Below are 24,546 nucleotides of genomic sequence, written 5' to 3'. Positions count from 1 at the left end.
TTACTGTGTTGAACCAGCCTCTTTGTCTTCTGTTAACTTTGGTTTGCGAATACTGTCTGCTGACATGGAGTCTGTCAGGAAAGCGGAAAATTTCCTACCAAATACTTACCATAATTTTCCTTTCCTGATGGACTCCATGGCAGCAGGAGACCCCCTCCATCTCATGGAACGCGGCACTTAGCACTGAGCAAAATTTATGGAAGTGGGGTCCTATAGAGTAGGAGAGGAGGTGGGGCTAACCCATACGTATGCTGCCATGGAGTCCATCAGGAAAGGAAAATTACGGTAAGTATTTGGTAGGAATTTTTTTTTTTTTTCCCCAAAAAAGTGACAAAAAAATTACAACTTCAAAAAACTTGCAATGCCTCTTACTAAATACCTTGGACTGTCTACTTTCCAAAAAGGGGTAATTTGAGGGTATTTGTACTGTCCTGGTGTTTTTGTGCCTCAAGAAATGAGAGGCTGTCAGTACATCAGGATTGATTGATTTTGATTGATGAGACTAATTAATAAACACTGATTTGGGTTATTTTCACCAAAGAAATGTAGCAGTATACAGTTTGGCCTACATTTATGAAGAAAGATTATTTATTTGCAAACTTTTGTAACAGAAATAAAGAAAAAATTTTTTTTTCTTTTTTTTTTTTTTGAAAAAACCCAGTGGTGAATAAATACCATCAAAAGAGAGATCTATTTGTGTGAAAAAAAAACCTTTCATGACTGCACAATTGTCATTCAAAGTAAGACAGCACTTAACCACTTAAGCCCCGGAAGATTTTACCCCCTTCCTGACCAGGGGGTATTTTAAGACTCGGCACTGCGTGACTTTAACTGACAATTGTGCGGTCATGCAATGTGGTACCCAAACGAAATTTACGTCCTTTTTTTCCCACAAACAGAGCTTTCTTTTGGTGGTATTTTATCACCTCTGCGCTTTTTATTTTTTGCGATATTAATAAAAAAAGAGCGAAAATTTTGCAAAAAAATGACATTTTCAACTTTGTCTTTTAAAAAATATCCAATATACTCAATTTATGTATTTTTTTTTGGCCAAAATATATTTAGCTACATGTCTTTGACAAAAAAAATTCAATGAGCGTATTTTTATTGGTTTGCGCAAAAGTTATAGCGTCTACAAACTATGGTGTAAATATTGAAATTTACGCAGCTTTAATTTCTGACTGCCTATCTCATTTCATGAAGTGCTAAAATGGCAGGGCAGTACAAAACCCCCCCAAACTACCACTTTTTGTAAAGTAGACATCCTAAGGAATGTTCTGAGAGGCATGTTGAGCTCATTGAATATTTCATTTTTTTGTCACAGGTGTTTGAAAAATGACTAAAAAATATATATATATTTTTTTTTACACAAAGTTGTCATTGAAATGATATATTGCTCACACATGCCATGGGTATATGTGTAATTACACCCCAAAATATATTCTGCTGCTTCTCCTGAGTACAGGGATACCACATATGTGGGACTTTTTGGGAGCCTAGCTGTGTACGGGTCCCCAAAAACAAATCACCACCATCAGAATTTCAAAGGGCGTACATTTTTCATTGCATTTTCTCACTACCTCTAATGGTTTAGGAGGCCCTGAAATGTCAAGATACCACAAAACCCCCCCAAATGACCCCATTTTGGAAAGTAGACATATATATTTTTTTTTTACACAAAGTTGTCAGTAAATGATATATTGCTCACACATGCCATGGGTATATGTGAACTGACACCCCAAAATATGTTCTGCTGCTTCTCCTGAGTACAGGGATACCCCATGTGTGAGACTTTTTTGCAGTCTAGCCGAGTACAGGACCCCGAAAACCAATCATCTCCTTCAGGCTTTCCAAGGGCGTAAATTGTTGATTTCACTCCTGACTACCTATCACAGTTTTGGAGGCCATGAAATGCCAAGACAGCACAACCCCCCCCCCCCCCCCAAATGACCCCTTTCAGAAAGTAGACACCCTGAGCTACTTGCAGAGAGGCATGTTGAGTGTTTTGCAGATCTCACTTTTTGTCACAAAGTTTTGGAAATTGAAAAAAGAGGAAAAAAAATGCATTTTCCTGTTTTTTCTTCATTTTCCAAAAAAAATGAGAGCTGCAAAATACTCACCATGCCTCTCAGCAAATAGATTGGAGTGTCTTCTTTGCAAAATGAGGTCATTTGGGGGGGGGTTTGTGCCATCTTGGCTTTTTATGGACTTCAAAAGTGTGATAGGTAGTAAGGAGTGAGATCAACAATTTACGCCCTTAGAAAGCCAAAAGGTGCGCATTGGTTTTCCGGGTCCTGTACGCGGCTAGACTGGCAAAAAGTCTCACACATGGGGTATCATTGTACTCAGGATAAGCAGCAGAATGTATTTTGGGGTGTCATTTCACATATACCCATGGCCTGTGTGAGCAATATATCATTTACTGACAACTTTGTGTAAAAAAATAAAAAAAAATAAAAAAAAATTTTTTCCCGAAACTTGTGGCAAAATATAAACTATTCCATGGACTCACCTTGCTTCTCAGCCAGTAGCTTGGAGTGTCTTCTTTGCAAAATGGGGTCATTTGGGGGGGTTTTGTGCTATCTTGAAATTTCAGGGCCTCTGAAACTGTGACAGGTAGTCAGGGGTAAAATCAGCAATTTACGCCATTAGAAAACCTGAAGATGTGGACTGGTTGTCGGGGTCGCGTACACAGCTAGGCTCCCAAAAAGTCTCACACATGTGGTATCCCTGTACTCAGGAGAAGCAAAATAATGTATTTTGGGGTGTCATTTCACATATTCCCATGGCATGCATGAACAATATATCATTTAGTGACAACTTTCTGTAAAAAAACAACAAAAAAAAAAAAAATAATAATTTTCCCGAAACTTGTGGCAAAATATAAAATACTCCATGGACTCACCATGCCTCTCAGAAAAAAGCTTTGGGTGTCTACTTTTCAAAAAGGGGTCATTTGGGGGGTGTTTGAACTGTCCCGGCATTTTATGCTCAATCTTAGCCACACATCACCCACTCTTCTAACCACTTGAAAACCAAGCCTTTTCTGTGCCTTTTTGTTTACATGAAAAAATATTTTTTTTTTACTAGAAAATTAATTTAAACCCCCAAACATTATATATTTCTTTAAAGCAGAGGCCCTATAGAATAAAATGGTGGATGTTGCAAATTTTTTTGTCACACGGTATTTGCGCACAGATTTCCCAAACGCAATTTTTGCAAAAAAAATACATTTTGTTTTAATTTATTGCACAAATACACTATATAATTCCAATTTTTTTGGTAAAATTTAAAAGATGATCTTATGCCGAGTTCATAGACACCTAACATGACATGCTTTAAAAATTGCGCATGCCTGCGCAGCGGCAAAAACATACGTACATTTTTAAAAACCTTTAAAAGTCTCTACAGGTTACCACTTTAGACTTATAGAGGAGGTCTACTGCAAGAATTACTGCACTCGATCTAGCAATCGCGGCGATACCTCACATGCATACTGCAATTGCGGTTTACATATGACACTAGACCAACGCTTGCGTGCGCCATTGCGCGCAAGCACGGGGGGAAAGGGGGGGGGGCTCAATTTTTTTTTCTTTTTTCTTTTGCTTTTTTATGTTATTTTGACATCTTTCCTTTAATTTTTTTTTTAAATCATTTTTATTGTTATCACAGTGAATTTAAATATCCCCTATGATAGCAATCTGTGGTGACAGGTACTCTTTTTTTAAAAAATTGGGGTCTTTTAGACTCTAGATCTCTCCTCTGACCTTAACACATCTGACCACACCAAAATTGGTGTGATAAAATACTTTCCCTATTTCCCAACGGCCCTGTTTATTTCTGGCGAAACAGAAGTCATAAAATGCTCGTAGCCTCCGGCATCTTAGGCCATAGAGATGATTGGAGCCATTCTCATCTCCAATTACTCTATGGTTAGATAATTGAACCACCGGCTGCACTCTCTGGTTAACCGGTGGGACAGGAGAGCCCGAGAAAAACCACGGAAGGCTGCGGAAGACGGCGGTGGGGGGGGGGGCCCTCCCACTGCATGTAAAAGCAGTCTAGCGGCCAATTACCTGCTAGGATTGATTTTACATGTAAGCCGACCGCTGGCTGTAAAAAACGATACCAAGATGATGCCTAAATCTGCAGGCATCATCCTGGTATAACCACTCAAAGTCCAGCAACGTACCAGTATATACCTGGTCCTTGTTTGGCATATAGGTTTTTTTTTTTTCATGCAGCCTGTGGGCTGAACAGAAAAAAAGAGAACCTATCAGAAATCAGCACAGGAATAATGCGTAGTATTACTCATCATTAACCGCCCAAACAACCACCCACTGAATTTAATGATGGGTATACACAACACTATCCACGTATACCAAAATAGGATTTTAACTGCAGTGCTGAAATCAGAAAATCACCACAGCTGCTATCAGCAAAGGTATCCATATATGCTGAGCGCAAACACTGTTTGTGTCAGAATATATAAAATCAATGCGTGGTAGCCGACGAGTACCTGCAAGAGAAACAGGTCACAAAAGAATGAAAAAACAAAGTACATTAAAAAAAGCACATTAGGAAGAGTAGAAGGACATATAAAATGACTGACAACAACAGTTTTTGGATTCTCATCATTAACCGCCCAAACAACCACCCACTGAATTTAATGATGGGTATACACGGCACTATCCACGTATACCAAAATAGGATTTTAACTGCAGTGCTGAAATCAGAAAATCACCACAGCTGCTATCAGCAAAGGTATCCATATATGCTGAGCGCAAACGCTGTTTGTGTCAGAATATATAAAATCAATGCGTGGTAGCCGACGAGTACCTGCAAGAGAAACAGGTCACAAAAGAATGAAAAAACAAACAAAGGACATTAAAAAAGTACAGTAGGAAGGAGTAGAAGGACATATAAAATTACTGACACAACAACAGTTTTTGGATCCTTTTATTTTTCTTTCTAACTGTTCCTTGATTTGGGACTGCGATCTTCCAGCTTGGGTCTCTCAAAATGTCGATGGACATCCAACATCCTTCGAGACCCTGTGTTTGTGTGCCCTACACTGTGTCATGCTGTACCCTACACTAATACTCCACTAGTGTATGGTAGCGCTCAAAACATTCCCCGATGCAGAGACCATGTTGGTCAGGACATTTGGGACAATAATAGCGGGTGTCACGCCTAAATCCGCGCCTGCTACAGACACGACATCTTCTTTGGGGCCATCTTTGGGTAGGGGTACTCGGGAGGACATGTGAAAAATGCCTCTCATGCAGCCGGCTCACTGCATCTGGAAGGGGAAGTTGGGCAGGCATGCCTCCTGGGTACAGGTAGGCAAGGATGATCTCTTCCTGGAATTCCCGGAAAGATCCAGTTCGTCCTGACGCCCTGTATAGGACAAAGGCGTTCAGCATCGCCTTTGGAATAAATAAACAGACACTTTTTGTACCAGCGTCTGGCTTTACGGGCAACTAAATACGGTCGTTAAGGTCCACCCCTCCCATATTAAGGTTATATTCGTGGACACAGAGGGGTTTCTCCATAACGCCAGTTGCCGTAGGGATTTGGACTGTCGTGTCTGCGTGAAGGGAGGACAGAACATAAACATCCCGTGTATCCTTCCACTTCACCGCAAGCAATTTGTCTGTTTTCAAGCAGGCTCTCGCCCCCCGACTAAGACGGGAATCTACAAGCCGTTGGGGGAAGCCCCGGCGATTAGGTCGCACGGTGCCACATGCGCCAATTTGTAATTCAAGCAGGTGACTAAATAGTGGCACGCTTGTGTAAAAGTTGTCCACGTACAAATGGTACCCCTTTCCGGATAAGGGTGACACCAAGTCCCAAACAATCTTACCGCTGCTCCCTATGTAGTCTGGGCAGTTGGGGGGCTCCACACAGCTATCTTTTCCCTCATAGACCCGGAAACTAACTGTATAGCCTGTGGCCCTGTCACAAAGTTTATACAGCTTGACCCCGTACTTGGCACGCTTGCTGGGGAGGTACTGTTTCATAGCAAGGCGGCCAGTAAATTTAATCAGGGACTCGTCAACGCAGACAACTTGTTCAGGGGTAAACAAGGCTGCAAACCGCTGAATGAAGTGGTCTATGAGGGGCCGAATTTTGTGGAGCCGATCATATGCAGGGTCTCCCCGAGGACGACAGATTTCATTGTCGCTGAAATGCATAAATCGCAGAATTTGCTCATATCTCACCCTGGACATGGAGGCAGAGTACATGCGCATATGGTGAAGTGGGCTAGTGGACCAATATAGCCGCACTTCACTCTGTTTAGTTATGCCCATGTTGAGGGAAAGGCCCAGAAAGATTTTAAATTCGGAAACCATTATAGGATTCCAGCCGAATGGTCTGGCAAGGGGCGAATTTGGGTTGGCGGCGATGAATTGTTGTGCATATAAATTTGATTGATCCACAATAGATCTGAAAAGATCTTCCGTGAAGAACAGCTCAAAAAAGTTCAGAGGCGTAAAACCAGCTGTCTCCACGTGGATTCCAGGTTGGGCGGTGAATGGGGGAAGTACTGGCGCTGTGGAATCTGTGGGTTGCCAATTGGGATATGCCAGCGCATCAGGGAGGGCACTATGGGCTCTACGGGCCTGTCTTCGAATACGCGGTGGCTGCGGGCCACAACTCGTGCTAGCCACCGCACCAGCTTCAACTGCACTTAGGGGACTCGCCACGTCACCAGGTGTTACTGCAGTGCTGGTTGTACTAGGTCCAGGGTGTACTAGGCCGCTGGGGCTTGCCAGGTCGCCAGAAGGATGAGCGGCACTAGTAACCACACTCTGCTCCATACGAGCACCCTGCGATTCCTGCATCTCAACAACTCCAGAATGGGGTCGGGTACGCCTGGGTCTAACAGGGACCCATCTGTCGTCAGAGCTATCTGTCAGGGAGCCGCTGCCGTCATCTGGTTCGTATACTGACCCTGATTCTGCCGGTGAGGCTTCCCCATCGCTCTCACCTGACATGGTCATTATACTATAAATAGCTTCATCACTGTACGAACGTTTTGGACATTTTGGTAACTAAATTTACCTGTACAGTGATGCGACTCACAGGTAATAAAAGCACCTGGTTGTCGAAGACTATTTCAAGCGCTACCAAAAAAACTGCTACTGCTAGCAGGGATCAGGCCTGACTCTGCTAACACAGCGGTTTTGTGTGTTGTGTTTTTTTGCAAGTGACAGTAATCTATTGATTACTACACTTGCCTGGGTGAAAGGGTTAAACGCAGGTGCTGGCAGGAATCAGTGCTGATCGTGCAAACACCGCATTTTGGGAATCCTAAACTATGGGGGCGCTAGTATAGTTCTGATCAGATCAGATATTGATCTGTTCAAACACTAGAAATGGAAGTATATGTGCGTGCGTGCGTGTGTGTGTGGTAATCAAGGGGTTATTTCTAAACTATGCGCCGGGGATCTGGGGGGGGGGGGGGGGTGGCGGGGACCCTAAACCTCCTTTGGGAAAGAAACTAGCTCGGTAGCGCAACCTCAAGTCACAATGACACTAATACAAAATACAGTAAAAACAGTATATTATGTGTTTATTAGTGCTAATGTGACAGAGGGTGTAGGGGTTAGCTGGATGTGATCAGGGGGGGGATCAGGGGGTTAAATCTTTATTGGAAGGGGCTGGCGGGTATCCTACGGATAAAAGAAACGGTGGCAAGCGCTAAACCTGGGCACAAGTCACACTTATACGGGTATATAGAAAATGCTATATACTGTATACAGTGTGCGTTGTGCCAGGGGGTGTAGGGGTGATCAGGGGGGGGGTCAGGGGGTTAAATCCTTATTGGGCGGGTGGCGGGGACCCTAAACCTCATTGGGACAGAAACTTAGTCGCCTGCGCTAATTCTGATCACAATCACACTAATACAAAAATACAAAAACACAGTATATTACGTTTGTATTAGTGCTGATGTGACAGAGGGTGTAGGGGTTAACTAGCGGTGATTAGGGGGGATCAAGTGAATAAATCTTTATTTGGGAGGGGTGGCGGGTAATTCAAGTGGAAAAGGGGGGGCCGCAAGCGCTAGATCTGACCACAAATCACACTTATACGGGTATATAGCAAAATGCTATATACTGTATACGGTGTGTGTTATGGCAGGGGGTGTAGGGGTGATCAGGGGGGGGTCAGGGGGTTAAATCTTTATTGGGCGGGTGGCGGGGACCCTAAACCTTCTTGGGACAGAAACTTAGTCGCCTGCGCTAATTCTGATCACAATGACACTAATACAAAAATACAAAAATACTGTATATTACGTTTGTATAAGGCTCGGGTCACACTATTGCGATGCGGGAAGGCTGCGAATTCGCAGCCTGTTCCCGCATCGCACACGCACCCCCGGCAGTTCACACTGCCATATGCGATCCGCTGGGGGTGTCAATGTAATCTTAACGACACCCCCAGTTTGATCGCATATCGCAGTGCGATCGTGCAGTTCGCACAGGATGGGATCGCACAAGTGTGAATCCTGATGCGGCTGCAAAAATGCCTCCTGTGCGTGTTTGCACCGGGTGCGATGCGAATTTAGCCATACAAACTGTATGGCTAAACTCGCACCGCACAGCTGATCGCATGTAATGTCGGAGCAGTGCGCTCCGACATTACATGCGAACCCGGCACTCGCATCAGTGTGAACCGGGTCTTAGTGCTGATGTGACAGAGGGTGTAGGGGTTAACGGCGGTGATCAGGGGGGGGGGTCAGGGGGGATCAGTGGGTTAAATCTTTATTAGGGGGGTGGGGGGTAATTTGAGTGGAAAAGGGGGGGTCGCAAGCGCTACACCTGACCACAAATCACACTTATACAGGTATATAGGTAAATGCTATATGCTGTATATAGTGTGTGTTGTGTCAGGGACTGTAGGGGTTAATCGGGGGGGGGGGGCGATCGGGGGTGAAATGTGCCTATCTAGCTGTGTGTGGTGTGCTTGGTGCAATTACTCACAGTAAGATGTGCTCTCCTCTCATGCTGGATCCAAAAAGACCGTTGTGAGGGGAGGGCACATCTCCTCTAAGCCTGTGTTTACATTTCACAGGCTTAGAGTGCCATTTGATTGGGCAGGACCGATCAACAGGTCCAGACCAAAAATGATTGGCCTGGACCTGATGACTGATCGGTTCTGAACCCAATCGAGCCATCGGCGGCGGCGGGGCGCGGGAGCGCGCACAGGACCGGCAGGAAGTGCTGACGTAGGCCTACGTCAGTTTGCCTGCCGGGGCTGAGTGCCGACGTAGATCGTCGTGCGCCGGTCGGGAAGTGGTTAAAGCTGAAAATTGGCCTGGGCAGGAAGGGGGTGAAAGTGTCCTGTATTGAAGTAGTTAAGGTGAAAGTTATAGTTTGAAGAACATGACACAATCCTTTTCTGGATCTATAGTTGAATGTCAGGTCTGCCTTAGAATCTCTTTTTTGTCTATGCTTTACCTATTTTTGAAAGATCTTCTGAAGGAACTCTGACTCCTGGCTTACCTGACTACCCACTATTGTTTTATATCTTTGGCTTTCTCTGTCTTATAAGTATCTCTTTCTTCAGCCTGGGTCCTTAAAGACCTCATGTCCTTGACTAGTCATTCATTGCACAGAATTGCCTTCTCGTGGAGATCTTTTGTTTTTTGATGGTATGCTTTTTTTTGAGAGAGAACTACCATTTCTATCATAGTTTTCATGTAACCTGCAGAGAAGGTCCAGAAAGAAATTGACACCGTGATTGGGCAAGATCGCCTTCCCTCTATGGAAGACAGGAACAAGATGCCATATACAGATGCCGTTATACATGAAATCCAGAGATTTGCTGATATAATTCCATCAGGATTACTTCATGCTACCAGCAAAGACATCACCTTCCGCGGATACAGGATTCCTAAGGTAGAGCCAGAAATGTCTGTTTTAGAAAAGAATTGCCAAATGATCATCTCACAAAATCATTTTTTGATGTGCATTGATTTTGTCAGCTGTATAATGGAAACAATTTAAAGACACACTGTGAACACTTATTTAACTACTTGCCTACTGTGCACTTAAACCCCCTTCCGATCCAGACCAATTTTTATATCATATGAAATTTTTATCATTTTTTTTCACACAAATAGAGCTTTCTTTTGGTGGTAATTAATCACATCTGGGTTTTTTATTTTTTACAAAAAAAAAGAAATAAGACAGAAAATTTTGAAAAAAAAAACGTTTTTCTTATTTTCTGCGAGTAAATTTTGAAAATAAATTTTTCTCCTTCACTGATGTGCGCTGATGAGGCGGCACTGATGGGCACTGATAGGCTGCACTGATGGGCACTGATGAGGTAGCACTTATGGGCACTGATGAGGTGGCACTTATGGGCACTGATGAGGAGGTACTAATATGCCGCACTGATGAGCACTGATAGGCGGCACTGATAGGCGGCACTGATGAGCACTGATAGGGGGCACTGATGAGCACTGATAGGCGGCACTGCTGGGCACTGAGAGGTGGCACTGCTGGGCACTGAGAGGGGGCACTGAGAGGTGGCACTGCTGGGCACTGAGAGGCGGCACTGATGGGCGGCACTGATGGGCACTGATAGGCGGCACTGATGGGCACTGGCGGATGGCACTGATGGACACTGACGGGTGGCACTGATGAGCACTGATAGGCGGCACTGATGAGCACTGATGGGCAGCACACTCAGTGCCCATAGTGCTGCCAGTCAGTGCTCATCAGTGCCTAGATGAGCAGGCACTGATGGGCACTGACTGACAGCACTATGGGCACTGATTGTGGGCATTGATGGGGGGCACTGATGGCGCGCACTGTGTGTATGTTTTATTTACCTCTAGTAATCAGGGCACTGGTGATCGGTGCCCTGATTACATTCCTGTGTGTCCCTGGCGCTGTGCATCTCTCCCTCCTTCCTCACACTGCAGGCTCCGTGTGAGGAAGGCGCGCTGGCGATGAGAGATGATCTCATATGTTTACATATGAGATCATCTCTCATTGGACGGTGCGATCACGTGGTGAATGGCCGCTGTGATTGGCCATTCACCACGATCTGTGATCGGATGTGTCCAAGGGACACGGCCGACACAGATTTTCCGCGATGCGCGCTCGCGGGAGCGCGGGGAGACTCTTTCTGGGAGGCCATAAAAAAACGGCCTCCCGAAAATTCAAGTCCGCGCTGCAGCCGTATATAGGCTGTAGCGCGGATGGCAGGTGGTTAAAGAGATCCTGTCACCTCTAGGGCATATTAGCATCTGATTAATTGACAAATTGATCTTCATAAAATCCTCCTCTCGGAACTACCTTATTCTTACTTCTCCAAAGATCCCCCAATTCTCCTCTTTTGTGGCCATTGCTGCCAAATACTCAGTGTTTCTGGCTATTGGGACATGAGACCCCCTCCCATGATGCAGTTCTCAGGCCTAACCACAAGGCCTGAGCACTGTTACATAATGGAGGAAGTTAGGTCACTCCTCCATGTGAGATCTGACACCAGCTGACCCTAGTTATTTTGGCGTTTGTGATGGTGGAAAGTGGCAAAGTTTGCAGGAGAGGTCATTTTAACCAGTTGCCGAACACCCGCCACAGATTTACTGCTGCAAGGTGGCTCGGCTGTGCAAACCGCCATAACTGTACCCACCCGCCGCCCCCACGATCTGCTGATTCAGTTCAGAACCTATCAGTCATCAGGTCCATGCCAATGATTTTTGGCCTGGACCTGGTGATCGGTTCTGACCATTTGCAGAGTGTCCTGTGCTCGTGTAATGTAAACACAGACACAGGAAATTAAGCAATCTTCTCTCCTGGAGCCCTTTTCGGTTCCAGTGTAAGAGAGGAGAGCTTCAACTGTGAGTACACATGCACTACACTGATACCAGTACACATAGGCACACATTTGACCCCCTGATCACCCCCAGTTAATCCTTTCCTCCCTGTCACAGTATCACTATATACAGTATACATATAATTTACTGATCACTGTATTAGTGTCACTTGTCACTTTAGTTAGTGTCTGTCCCAGATAGGTTTAGGGTACCCGCCATACATCCCCTAATAAAGATTTAACCCTCTGATCACCCACAGTTAACCCCTTCATTGCCCTGTCACAGTGTCACTATTATAGTGTACAGATTTTTTTTTTTTCTTCTGATCACTGTATTACTGTAATGTCACAGGTGACATCAGTTAGCATTAAAGTTAGTTAGCATCAATACAGGATAGGGTCAGATTGCCTGCCGCATATTTAGTAATACATTTTAACCCTGAAAGGATCAATATCTTTGATCTGATCAGAACTATACTAGCGTCCCCAATAGTTTAGTATAGTGTTTCCAAAAAGCAGTGTTATCAGGATCAGCCCTGACACCTGCCAGCACCTGCGTTTAGCCCCTCTGCCCATCCCCCAAGAGGTGCAGTATCAGCAGATTACTGCCACTTCCAATACACAGCACACTAAACCGCAGCATCAGCAGAGTAAGGCCTGATCTCTGCTAGCACTAGCAGTTAAATTGTTTGGGAGCGGTTCAAACAGTCCTTGACAACCAGGTGCTTTTTTACCTGCGAGTCACACTAATTACCTATATATTTATTGGCCAAAATGTCAAAACAGTGGTACACTAGTGAAGAGACCTAAACGATGCTGAGCATGACAGATGAGAGCGATGGGGAAGCCTCACTATCAGAACCAGGCTCAGTATTCAAACCTGTAGAGAGCAGCGGCACCCTGACAGATATTTCTGACGACGTACCCGACCCCGTTCTTCTGTTGCTGAGGTGCAACAATCGCAGGGCTCTCATATGCAGCAGAGTGTCGGTACTAGTGCCACTCAATTGTCTGGTAACCTGGCAAGCACAAGCAGCCTAGTAATTCCTGGTCCTAGTCAAACCAGCACTGCAGTAACACTTGGTGATGTGGCGAGTCCCATAAGTACAGTTCAAGCTGGTGCGGTGGCTAGTGTCCCACAGCCACCAATAATTCGAAGACAGGCTCGTAGAGCCCATAGTATCCTTCCTGATGTACTTGCAAATCCTGATTGGGAGCCCACCACTTCTGCAGCGACTGTACTTCCCCCATTTACTGGCCAACCCGGAATTCAGGTGGAAACAGTCGATTTTACTCCCCTTGGTTTTTATGAGCTGTTTTTCATGGAAGATCTTTATAGATCTATTGTGGACCAAAGCAATTTATATGCCGATCAATTAATGGCCGCACATCTAAATTGGACCCTTGCCAGAGAATTTGCATGGAAATGTATCACTGTTTCTGGATTTAAAACCTTTCTGGCCTATCCCTCCTCATGGGCATTACTAAAAAGAGTGAGTTGCAGTCATATTGGTCCACTGACCCAATTCATCATATGCCCGTGTTCTCTGCTGCCATGGCAGGACTAGATACATGCAAATCTTGCGCTTCATGCACTTCAGTGACAATGAACTCTGTCGTCCTTGGGGTGACCCTGGATATGAATGGCTCCACAAAATTCAGCTCCTCGTAAATCACTTCAACCCAAAGTTTGCAGCCTTAAATATGCCCAGACAAGCTGGCTGCATTAATGAGTCCCTGATTACATTTTCTGGTCACCATGTTTTTAAACAGTTTCTCCCCAGCAAGAGTGCCAGATATGGGGTCAAGATGTATGTAGTTTCCAGGTTTATGAGGGAAAAGATGCCAATGTGGAGCCCCCCAACTGCTCAGACTACATGGGGAGCAGTGGCAAGATTGTTTGGCACTTGGTTTCACCCTTATTTGGAAAGGGGTACCATTTATACGTGGACAATTATTACACAGGTGTGCCACTTTTTAGTTTTTGATTCTGGAATAGGCACATGTGGCACTGTGTGATCTTCCCCCAATGGCTTGTAGATTCCTGACTTAGACAGGGGAGAGAGCCTACTTGAAGTGTAATAAATTGCTTGCAGTGAAGTGGAGGGACACACGGAATGTTTTTGTTCTGTCCTCCATTCACGCAGATACGACAGTCCAAATTGCAATGACGACTGGTGTTGTTGAAGAAGCCCCTCTGTGTCCATGAATACAGCCTTAACATGGCAGGGGTGGACTTTAACGACCAGATTATTGCACGGTACTTACTTGCCCATAAGGTCAGACGCTGGTACAAAAAAGTGTCTGTATACTTACTTATTCCAATTGGCTCTGCTGAATGCTTATGTGCTATACAAAGCGTCAGGAAGAAGTGGATCCTTCCTAAAATTCCAGGAAAAGATCATCACAGCCCTTCTGTATCCAGAAGGTGCTGTGGCCCAAATTCACAATCCAGATGCAGTGAGCCGGCTGCATGAGAGGCATTTTCCAGATGTCCTCCCGAGTACCCCTACCCAAAGAGCACCCCGAAGAAGATGCCGTGTCTGTAGAAAATGCGGATATAAGCATGACACCCGCTATTTTTGTCCCTCCTGTTCTGGCCACTCTGGTCTCTACATCGGGGACTGTTTCTGTCGCTACCACACACTAGTAGAGTATTAGTATAGGGTACAGCACAGCGCAGCCTAGGGCACATTTTCACACAGGGTCTCGAAAGTGCTAGATGGCTATCGCATTTTGAGAGACCTTAGTCTGGAACGTTTAAAGTTTTTTTACAGTTAAAAATAGTCGTCTTTTGATTGAGTTAATTTTTTGTTCTTATTCTTTTACTGTACTTTATAATATACTGTTATACTGTAATGTTTTATTGTTACTGTTTTTCATTGTTAACCATAGTTTGCTTTGCAGATACCACCATTCTACTGTACTATATACTATTATAATGTAATGTTTTATTGTTGCTGTGTTTTTCATTGTTAACCATAGTTTTCTTTGCAGATACCACCATTCTACTGTTTTACTGCACTGTATACTAATATATTGTAATGTTTTATTGTTACTGTGTTTTATTGTTAACCATTCTTTGCTTTGCAGGTACGCCCATCAGCTGCAGCACTGATTTGTTTATTCTGACAGCAGCAGCCAACAGTATTTTGCAGCTCTCATTTGTTTTGGAAAATTAATAAAGAAAAGGAAAATGTTTTCTTTCTTTTTTCAAATTCCAAAACCTTGCTACAAAAATCAAGATCTGCAAAATACTCAGCATGCCTCTCAGCAAATAGCTTAGGGTGTCTACTTTCCAAAAAGGGGTAATTTGAGGGGGGGGGGGGCTGTGCTGTCTTGGCATTTCATGGCTTAGGCTCAAACCCCAGTGACAAAAAATGAAATATTCAATGGGCTCAAAATGCCTCTCAGGAAATTCCTTGGGGTTTCTACTTTCCAAAAAGGGGTAATTGGGGGGGGGGGGGGGGTTGTACTGCCCTGCCATTTTAGCACTTCAAGAAATGAGATAGACAGTCAGAAAATAAAAGCTGTGTAAATTCCACTACATACACCATAGTTTGTAGACGCTATAACTATTGATCAAACCAATAAATATACACTTATTGAGATTTTTTTTTATCAAAGACATGTATCTAAATACATTTTGGCCTAAATGTATGACAAACATTTAGTTTATTGGATATTTTATAAGAAAAAGTAGAAAATTTTATTTTTTGGCAAGGTGACAGATTCTCTTAAAATGCAGGACATGCTGCCACTTCAAGTTCAGGTTGCTAATCTCTGAATTGAAGTGGAGTTCCACCCTGAATTTTTTTTTTTCCACTGTCCGCTTGCTCTAAATTACCTGTAAAACAATTGGATAATTTTTTTTTTTTTAATTTATTCACTTACCTTGTTTTTAAAGAAAATATACTTACCTTACTTCCTCTTCCTCCCTCTGCCGCCAGGGCCCGCCGACACTTCCTGCTTGCGTTGACTCCTGGGAGCTGAACGTCATCGCTCCCAGAAGTCAATGCGCCTGCACCGGCCCCGCTCATCAGTTCTGGCGCAGGTGCGTCATTCCCTGCTAAACAGCTTCTAGGCATGCCCAGAAGCTGTGCAGGGATGACGCGCCTGCGCAGGAACTGACGAGCAGGGCCAGTGCAGGCCATTCTGGGACCGAAGAGGACACCGAAGAGGATGCCCTGGCTTCAGCTGCCCACACCTGAGATGGCAGCGCTGGACAAGAAATGTTCAAGGTAAGTATTTCTTCTAAAAGGTAAGTGCAACCTGGGACAGTTCAGATGCTATCCATTCTGAAATGCACTAACCCTGACTGTCCCGGGGGTATTTTTATCTAAAAAATTTTTTCAGGCCGGAACTCCACTTTAAAGAGCAAAATTATTAAACTCCTAAACTCCAAATGAAAATCTATGATGATCAGGGGCGGACTGGGCCGGGAGGCAAGGAGGCAATTGCCCTCCAGGCCGCTCTGATGCTTCCTAAAAAGGCCACTCGCTCCGCACCGCTTCCACCCCTGCAGACAGGTATGACACCCGCCGGCCGCCGCTACATTGTGTTATACTTGCGGTCGGAGCTTCACTGCTCTGCTGCAGCTCTGCAAGTATACTGTAATACTATGTAGCGGCGGCCGGCGGGTGTCATGCCTGTCTGCAGGGTGGAATCGGTGCGGAGCGAGTGGCCTTTTTGACTGGTGAGTCCAGTCACTTCCCTGTCAGGCGGAGTGATCTCCACCCGACAGATGCTTTCTAGTCCCGGCAGAGTTTGATATCATCAAGAGGCCAGGAGGCGGGAAGAAAGGACGGAGGAGAGTGCTTCTGCTGAGAACTGCGAGGAAGTTATGTAGATGACCTTAGGTCAACATTCCGTTCCTAAAAGGCAAGGTGAGAGATCGCACCACATTTCAGGTCTTCCCTCTCAAGCCTGCCCTAGTATCTGAAGTCCACGTGGTCCTCTCTCAGCATAGCAGCAATCCCTCTGCAGCCTAGATCCCCTCATGGCACAGCTGCAGCCTCACATCTCTCCACCCCATTGCACTGCTATCCCTGCCTCTCCCTCAGGTTCTCTCCCTATACTCACGAGGATAGTGAAGCCTTGTGCAAGTGAGTTTCAGAGGCTGATAATACACCTTGTGTGAACTGGCTGAAGTGTTTAACTCATTGAGGGGAGGGGTTAATTTACAATGCTGTTTGTAAAATGCAGCATGGAGGGGGTTAATGTACTGCCATTGATGCATTAGTGAGCAGTGGCAGTTAATTAACCCCTTTGTGCTGCATTAGTGACAGTGGCACAAGTGTCAGTGTTAATTAACCCCTGTATTGTGCAGCATGAAATGGTTAATAAACACTGACACTGGTACAACTAATGCAGCACAAAGGGGTTAATGACTGCCACTAGTCACTATGCATCAGTGTCCAGTGGTGTATTTTATTTTTGTGCTACCCTAGGCAAGATTTAAATCGGCACCCCCCATCTAAATGTATACCACCCCAGCCACAGTATACTGTTCACAATAATTGGCTGCGGCTTCCTTATCAGACCCTGGGACATGAGGGCAGAGGATGGGGGTCAATGGGACATAGGACGGGGTCAGCAGGGCAGAGAATGTGGCGGCAATGGTAAGCACTGATCAGGAGCAATGAGTAAGCTGGATTGATATGCAGCACTAGTAGGTGGCACTGATGGACACTGATAGGTGGCAATGATCAAGCTGCACTGATGAGGCTGAGCTTGAATGCACTGGTGAGGCTGCATTGATGGGCAATGATCAGGCTGCATTGATGAGGTTGCACTGATGGACACTGGTGGTGCTGCGTTGATGGGGACTGATGAGGCTGCATTGATGGAAACTGATGAGGCTGCACTGGTGGACACTGATGAGGCTGAAAAGTGAAAAAATGTGGCGCTCAACAGCTTGATAAAACACAAAATAAATTATTCCAATGTGCAAACATTCGTGCAAAAAAACAGTCTCTAGTGTCCAAAAAAAAAAAGGGTTAAGCAAACAGCCAATAATGGAAACACAGACTTGATAGGAGTGAATCTCAAAAAAGCCTCCACCTCCACATGATCACCCAGTGAAATGTATAGGTACCGCTTACCAGAACCACTGGACCCCTTAGTTATAGGGGGTCAAACATGCTTATTGATCCACATCAGATCCGACCTTGCACATCCCCCTCTCACACAGGCGAGATAGGAGACGCCGCTCCACGCCTGCGTTCCTTAGACCCTTAGATTGGGAACGTGAGACCGTAAACTTCCGGGTCTAAGGAACGCAGGCGTCGAGCGGCGTCTCCTATCCCCAGCAAACTGAAACTGATCTTAAGGCTTTTCATTGTTCGGATTGTAGTAAGTGCATTTCATATCAATAAATGATCCTTTGATGAGTAATACTGCACCATGAGAGCCTGTTTGTCATTTCTCTCCATCTATGACTCGGTTCTTTAATACTCCATCGATTTGGCTACACACTGTCACCTGTGTGAGAGGGGGATGTGCAAGGTCAGATCTGATGTGGATCAATAAGCATGTTTGACCCCCTATAACTAAGGGGTCCAGTGGTTCTGGTAAGCGGTACCTATACATTTCACTGGGTGAGCGTGTGGAGGTGGAGGCTTTTTTGAGATTCACTCCTATCAAGTCTGTGTTTCCATCATTGGCTGTTTGCTTTACCCATTTTTTTTTTTTTTTTGGACACTAGAGACTGTTTTTTTGCACGAATGTTTTCACATTGGAATAATTTATTTTGTGTTTTATCAAACTGTTGAGCGCCACATTTTTTTCATTTGTCACGTTATTCACGTTGATTTTACAGCTCGCAGAGTGGAAGCAATTTCACCCTAAACACATTTATGGATATGAGTAGTGTTTATTTATTTATACATCACATTCATTTTGCGCAGTTTTTGTTGGGTTCACCAATAATCTTCTTTCACTGATGAGGCTGAGCTGATGGACACTGATCAGGTTGCATTGATGGGCACTGGTGAGGCTGCATTGATGGGCACTGATCAGGCTGCATTGATGGGAACTGATAAGGCTGCACTGGTGAGGCTGCATTTATGGGCACTGGAGAGGCTGCATTGATGGACACTGGTGAGGTTGCATTGATGGGCACTGGGGAGGCTGAATTGATGGGCACTGATCAGGCTGCATTGATGGGCACTGGTCAGGTTGCATTGATGGGCAATGATCAGGATGCCTTGATGGGCACAGGTGAGGCTGCATTAATGGGCACTGATGAGGCTGGACTGATGAGCACTGGTGAGGCTGCATTAATGGGCACTGGTGAGGCTGCATTAATGGGCACTGATGAGGCTGGACTGATGGGCACTGGTGAGGCTGCATTAATGGGCACTGATGAGGCTGGACTGATGGGTACTGGTGAGGCTGCATTGATGCATTATTTTTGTTAAACCTCCTTTGTTGCTATTAACATTAAATTATGTTACCACATTGTATCATATTTGTCTTGCTTTATAACATCAATTATAAACCAGGTGGGCATAGATGGTGAGCTCGGTGGTTCAAAGGGCCACTTGACTGGACTTGCCCCCCAGGCCCAAGGCTGCCAGTCCTCCCCTGATGATGATACTTATGTTTTGATTGCATTTTTATCTTATTTTCAATTTAGGACACTTTTGTGATTGTTACCCTCACATCTGTTTTGAAAGATCCCCAATTCTTTAAGAATCCTACTAAGTTTGATCCTGCACACTTTCTTGATGAGAATGGGGCCTTTAAGAAGAATGATGCTTTTATGCCTTTTTCTGCAGGTACCAAAGAACTATGCAAAGATTTAAAGCAATCCTTTGTAACTGTAACATAAATAGGCCAAATGTATTTATTATAATTTAAATTATATTGCTCCTATAAATTTTTTTTGTTTGGTTATACTATGCAATACTGTGTATGTGTGTGTGTGTGTGTGTGTGTGTGTGTGTATATATATATATATATATAGTATCTCACAAAAGTGAGTACACCACTCATATTTTTGTAAATATTTTATTCTATCTTTTAATGTGACAACACTGAAGAAATGAAACTTTGCTACAATGTAAAGTAGTGAGTGTACAGCTTGTATAATAGTGTAAATTTGCTGTCACCTCAAAAAAATTGAACACACAGCCATTAATGTCTAAATCGCTCCAACAAAAGGGAGTACACCCCTGAGTAAAATGTCCAAATTGGGCCCAATTAGCCATTTTCCCTCCCCGGCATCACGTGACTCGTTAGTGTTACAAGGTCTCAGGTGTGAATTGGGAGCAGGTGTGTTAAATTTGGTGTTGTTGTCGCTCTCACTCTCTCATACTGGTCACTGGAAGTTCAATATGGCACCTCATGGCAAAGAACTCTGAGGATCTGAAAAAAAGAACTGTTGCTCTACATAAAAATGGGCTAGGCTATAAGAAGATTGCCAAGACCCTGAAACTGAACTGCAGCATGGTGACCAAGACCATACAGCGGGTTTAACAGGACAGGTTCCCCTCAGAACAGGCCTTGCCATGGTCAACCTAAGAAGTTAAGTGCACATGCTCAGCGTAATATCCAGAGGTTATCTTTGGGAAAAATACGTATGAGTGCCAACAGCATTGCTGCAGAGTTTGAAGGGGAAGGGGGTTAGCCTGTCAGTATACAGACCATACGCTGCAGACTGCATCAAAATGGTCTACATGGCTGTCATCCCAGAAGGAAGCCTCTTCTAAAGATGATGCACAAGAAAGCCCACAAACAGTTTGCTGAAGACATGCAGACTAAGGACATGGATTACTGGAACATTGCCCTGTGGTCTGATGTGGCCAAGATAAACTTATTTGGTTCAGGTGGTGTCAAGGGTGTGTGGCAGCAACCAGGTGAGGAGTACAAAGACAAGTGTGTCTTGCCTACAGTCAAGCATGGTGGTGAGAGTGTCATTGTCTTGGGCTGTGTGAGTGCTGCGGGCAACTGGGGAGCTGCAGTTCATTGAGGGAACCATGAATGCCAACATGCACTGTGACATACTGAAGCAGAGCATGATCCCCTCCCTTCTCAAACTGGGCCGCAGGGCAGTATTCAAACATGATAACAACCCCAAGCACACCTCCAAGATGACCACTGCCTTGCTAAAGAAGCTGAGGGTAAAGGTGATGGACTGGCCAAGTATGTCTCTAGACCTAAACCCTATTGAGCATCTGTGGGGCATCCTCAAACAGAAGGTGGAGGAGCGCAAGGTCTCTAACATCCACCAGCTCTGTGAGGTCATCATGGAGGAGTGGAAGAGGACTCATGTGGCAACCTGTGAAGCTCTGGTTAACTCCATGCCCAAGAGGGTTAAGGCAGTGCTGGAAAATAATGGTGGTCACACAAAATATTGACACTTTGGGCCAAATTTGGACATATTTACTTTTGAGGTGCCATATTGAACTTCCAGTGACCAGTATGAGAGAGTGAGAGTGATAACACCAAATTTAACACACCTGCTCCCCATTCACACCTGAGACCTTGTAACACTAACGAGTCAAATGACACTGGGGAGGGAAAATGGCTAATTGGGCCCAATTTGGACATTTTTACTCAGGGGTGTATTCACTTTTGTTGCAGCGGTTTAGACATGAATGGCTGTGTGTTGAGTTATTTTGAGGGGACAGCAAATGTACACTGTTATACAAGCTGTACACTCACTACTTTACATTGTATCAAAGTGTAATTTCTTCATTGCTGTCACATGAAAAGGTATAATAAAATATTTACAACAATGTGAGGGGTGTACTCACTTTTGTGAGATACTGTATATGCTTTGTTTCCTCTAGATACATAAAGTCACTGCTTCCAGGTTAGAAGCAAACCACAATGGATTGGGCTTTACTTGTTATTTCTGTATACATGAACTTTTAGGGAGGGTGGGTATGTCATTTAACAAAACTTATTCAGATTAGGATAGACAGTTTTCAATCAAATGCATGTTCCTGCTGACTTTACTTGTAATTAATTTTTGATAGCTATTGTTCAGCAACAGTGTTCATCAGGCTAGCTATATTTTCTCATTTTGCACAATTATAGATAGCGGAAATATAAGGCAATAGAAGGCAAGACTTAACTGTTGTGTGCATTAGAACAAGGTAAATAGGAACTTCACCCTACCAAGATAAAATAAAATTTCAACTCTAATAATTTTCCCTCTAACATAATAAAAAAAGATAGTTACTAGTCAATTGAGTCCAGTGTGGTCTTCCTTACTGGTGAAGCTCTCCTTGCCTTGCTCTGCTTCTGTGCTGCCATCTTGAAACTCCTGCCTGGGGAGATCTCATGCATGTGCAAACATGATGGCAGGTCACTTCCAGGTTTCAAATACCTGGCAGAGACCCAAAGGAAGTATGTATGTGCAAGGTTCATGTCCGGGCATGCCGCAGGTCTCTGCTAGGATTGAAATGGAATGATGATATTTCATCCCTTACAGAACACTGCCTCCCTAAATATGTGACATGGACATGCTAGGAGTCTAGCATCCTAGGAGAGGTTGGTCGATCCTACATCTAGGCGAGGAATCAGGAAATGGCACTGTGACGAGACCCTTGCTCGCTCGCTTCCGCTCTCCAGACACTCCTCTGCTTCTAGTGAGTCAGCTTGCAGATCGCAACGTCTGATGGTTCGGTCAACCAAGGCTCCGGGATCCAAACTACAGCTATGTGCCGTTCAGAATCCATTAGAACAAACACCAGGCAGGCTGTATGTAAGTTCAAACAGGAAGACCTTTTATTGGAAGTACACAACACACTTTTATACAGAATTTGGAACATCTCGCCCCCAACATCCGCTTTCCCATTGGTCAATTGCAAAGTACATGCCGTTCTCCTTCAGGTCCTCCTTAGCCATGCAAACAAGGACTTGAAAATGAGTCAGCAGGGATTGGTCCGATAGCTTGATTAGAAGGACTGTTATGTGTAATGAGACAGAAGCCCCCAGGGGGCAATCAATGTACACAATAGCCAGACACAGAACAATGGGGGGTCATCAGCACTCAACAATTAAACAGGGCAATCCACATTCCCTCCCAATACACAAACAAAAGGAAAGCCTCTCTGACTCTGAAAGATATGTAACACACAGCACTCAGAAATCACAGACCTCATGGCAAATGGGAACAAATTTCAATATTTCTACATGGAGACATTGCTGACAAATATGAAGCAATCCAAACCATCACCCATCTGTCCTTAAATTCCAGTGACGGTGAACACCGTCACAGGCACTATTAAAAAAAGTGAATTAACACTTTTTCTAACATAGAAGAATATCCGCAGTTGAGTTACAAAGAGAAGGGAGTGAGCAGATGAGAAAAAGTTAATTTAATGGGTAAAGGTCCACTTTACCATACTAAAAACCTCATAGAAACTAGGATGCCCCAACACCTAATAATTATCTCAGGAGTCAGGACTAATGTTTGCACAACCTATAGAAATCTATAGTGCATTCCAGTACAGGTGCAATACAAATAAAGCCACTGAGCAGGGCAAATATAAGCAGCAGCCAAAGTTTATTTTGTAGGCCATTTACATACCTCCTGAAGACTGGAAGGAAGAGTACAACCAAAAGTGTCATCAGATGTTGCATGTAAGAAGAATCCTGGAGATGGTATTCATGCAAGCAGCAGAAGAGAATTCAGCCTCAACCAAGAAAGTTACATCCAGTGCTGTACATTAAAAAGCTCTGCAGCTTATTAGAGCTTATTGACCCTCAGGCTACGAGTGGTCAAATGCACTTGAAAGGTTTAAGAAAGACATACTCCCAAGCTCAGCTGAACAGTCAGCATACCTATCCAAATAGGACCTCCTTGGCTCTCTAGGCACAGCGTGTAAACATAAAAAACAAGAAGAAACATGTCCTTGCCTCTAATGAAGTCATCTAAGACGAAACATGTAGAGTAGAGCAAAACTAGGTGTTCCCAGAAGACCAGGTTACCAACAATCAGAGATCTTTAACCTGCAGGTTGTACGTGTGGTGCTATGGCTGCTATTCTAAAGCTGATTTTTTCCCCCCTTTTTTCTCCTTAGGTAAGCGTGTATGTGCAGGAGAAGGTCTGGCACGTATGGAGCTTTTCTTGTTTTTCACTACTGTACTTCAGAGGTTTACTTTAAAACCAACAGTGAACAAGAAGGACCTAGAGATCACCCCAGAACCCAATACCAATGCTTCAAGAGCTCGGAATTATAAAATGTTTGCCGTCCCTCGGTAAAATACCCATCATGCAACATTAAAGAGATGGCCTCATATTTTATAGAGGGAAAGATGTGCCACAGAGACCAACATAATAATTTGTTTGTGCAGCATAAATATAATTGCATAATATTAAATGTTGAGTAATTACTGGGTGTTAGGCGGAATAGTCTTTAATTATGTTCTGTTTTTTTTTTGTTTTTTTTAAATAATCTATTGTACATTGTATTCTGTCTGGCAGATCCTAAGCCTAACTTTTTGTTAATGAGCTCATTGCTTCCCAGGAGTGTAAATAAAATTTTAATCCTGACAGCTTTTTAACCCAAACTCCATGAAGTACATAGTATGTCAATAACATATTTTCATTTGTTAAGAGGCTGAAAAAAGAAACAGTTTAAAATCTATTCCTGTTAATTAGCAGAATAAACCATTAAAGTGGAACTAAACTGCTTCTGAACACCACAAACTGAAAATGCTTTTTCATTAATTTTTTTTTTTTTTTTAATATTA

The 24,546-nt window shown here is 44.1% G+C and overlaps 1 protein-coding gene across 1 annotated transcript in view; it reads left to right on the top strand.

Annotated features, from left to right (window-relative positions):
* The window catches only part of LOC309559463 (cytochrome P450 2C8-like), a 139,231-nt gene extending 114,962 nt beyond the window's left edge, over nucleotides 1–24,269 (top strand). The window contains exons 7-9 of the mRNA XM_082262735.1: nucleotides 9,721–9,908; nucleotides 19,475–19,616; nucleotides 23,874–24,269. Of these exons, the coding sequence (XP_082118861.1) occupies nucleotides 9,721–9,908; nucleotides 19,475–19,616; nucleotides 23,874–24,055 (512 nt within the window). The 3' untranslated portion in view covers nucleotides 24,056–24,269. The remainder of the gene's footprint in view (nucleotides 1–9,720; nucleotides 9,909–19,474; nucleotides 19,617–23,873) is intronic.
* The last annotated feature ends 277 nt before the right edge of the window (nucleotides 24,270–24,546 follow it).

The sequence above is a fragment of the Pelophylax lessonae genome (genome assembly GCF_965119305.1).
Source record: "Pelophylax lessonae genome assembly, chromosome: 7".
NCBI lineage: Eukaryota > Metazoa > Chordata > Amphibia > Anura > Ranidae > Pelophylax > Pelophylax lessonae.
This window is presented reverse-complemented; position numbering and strand designations above follow the sequence as displayed.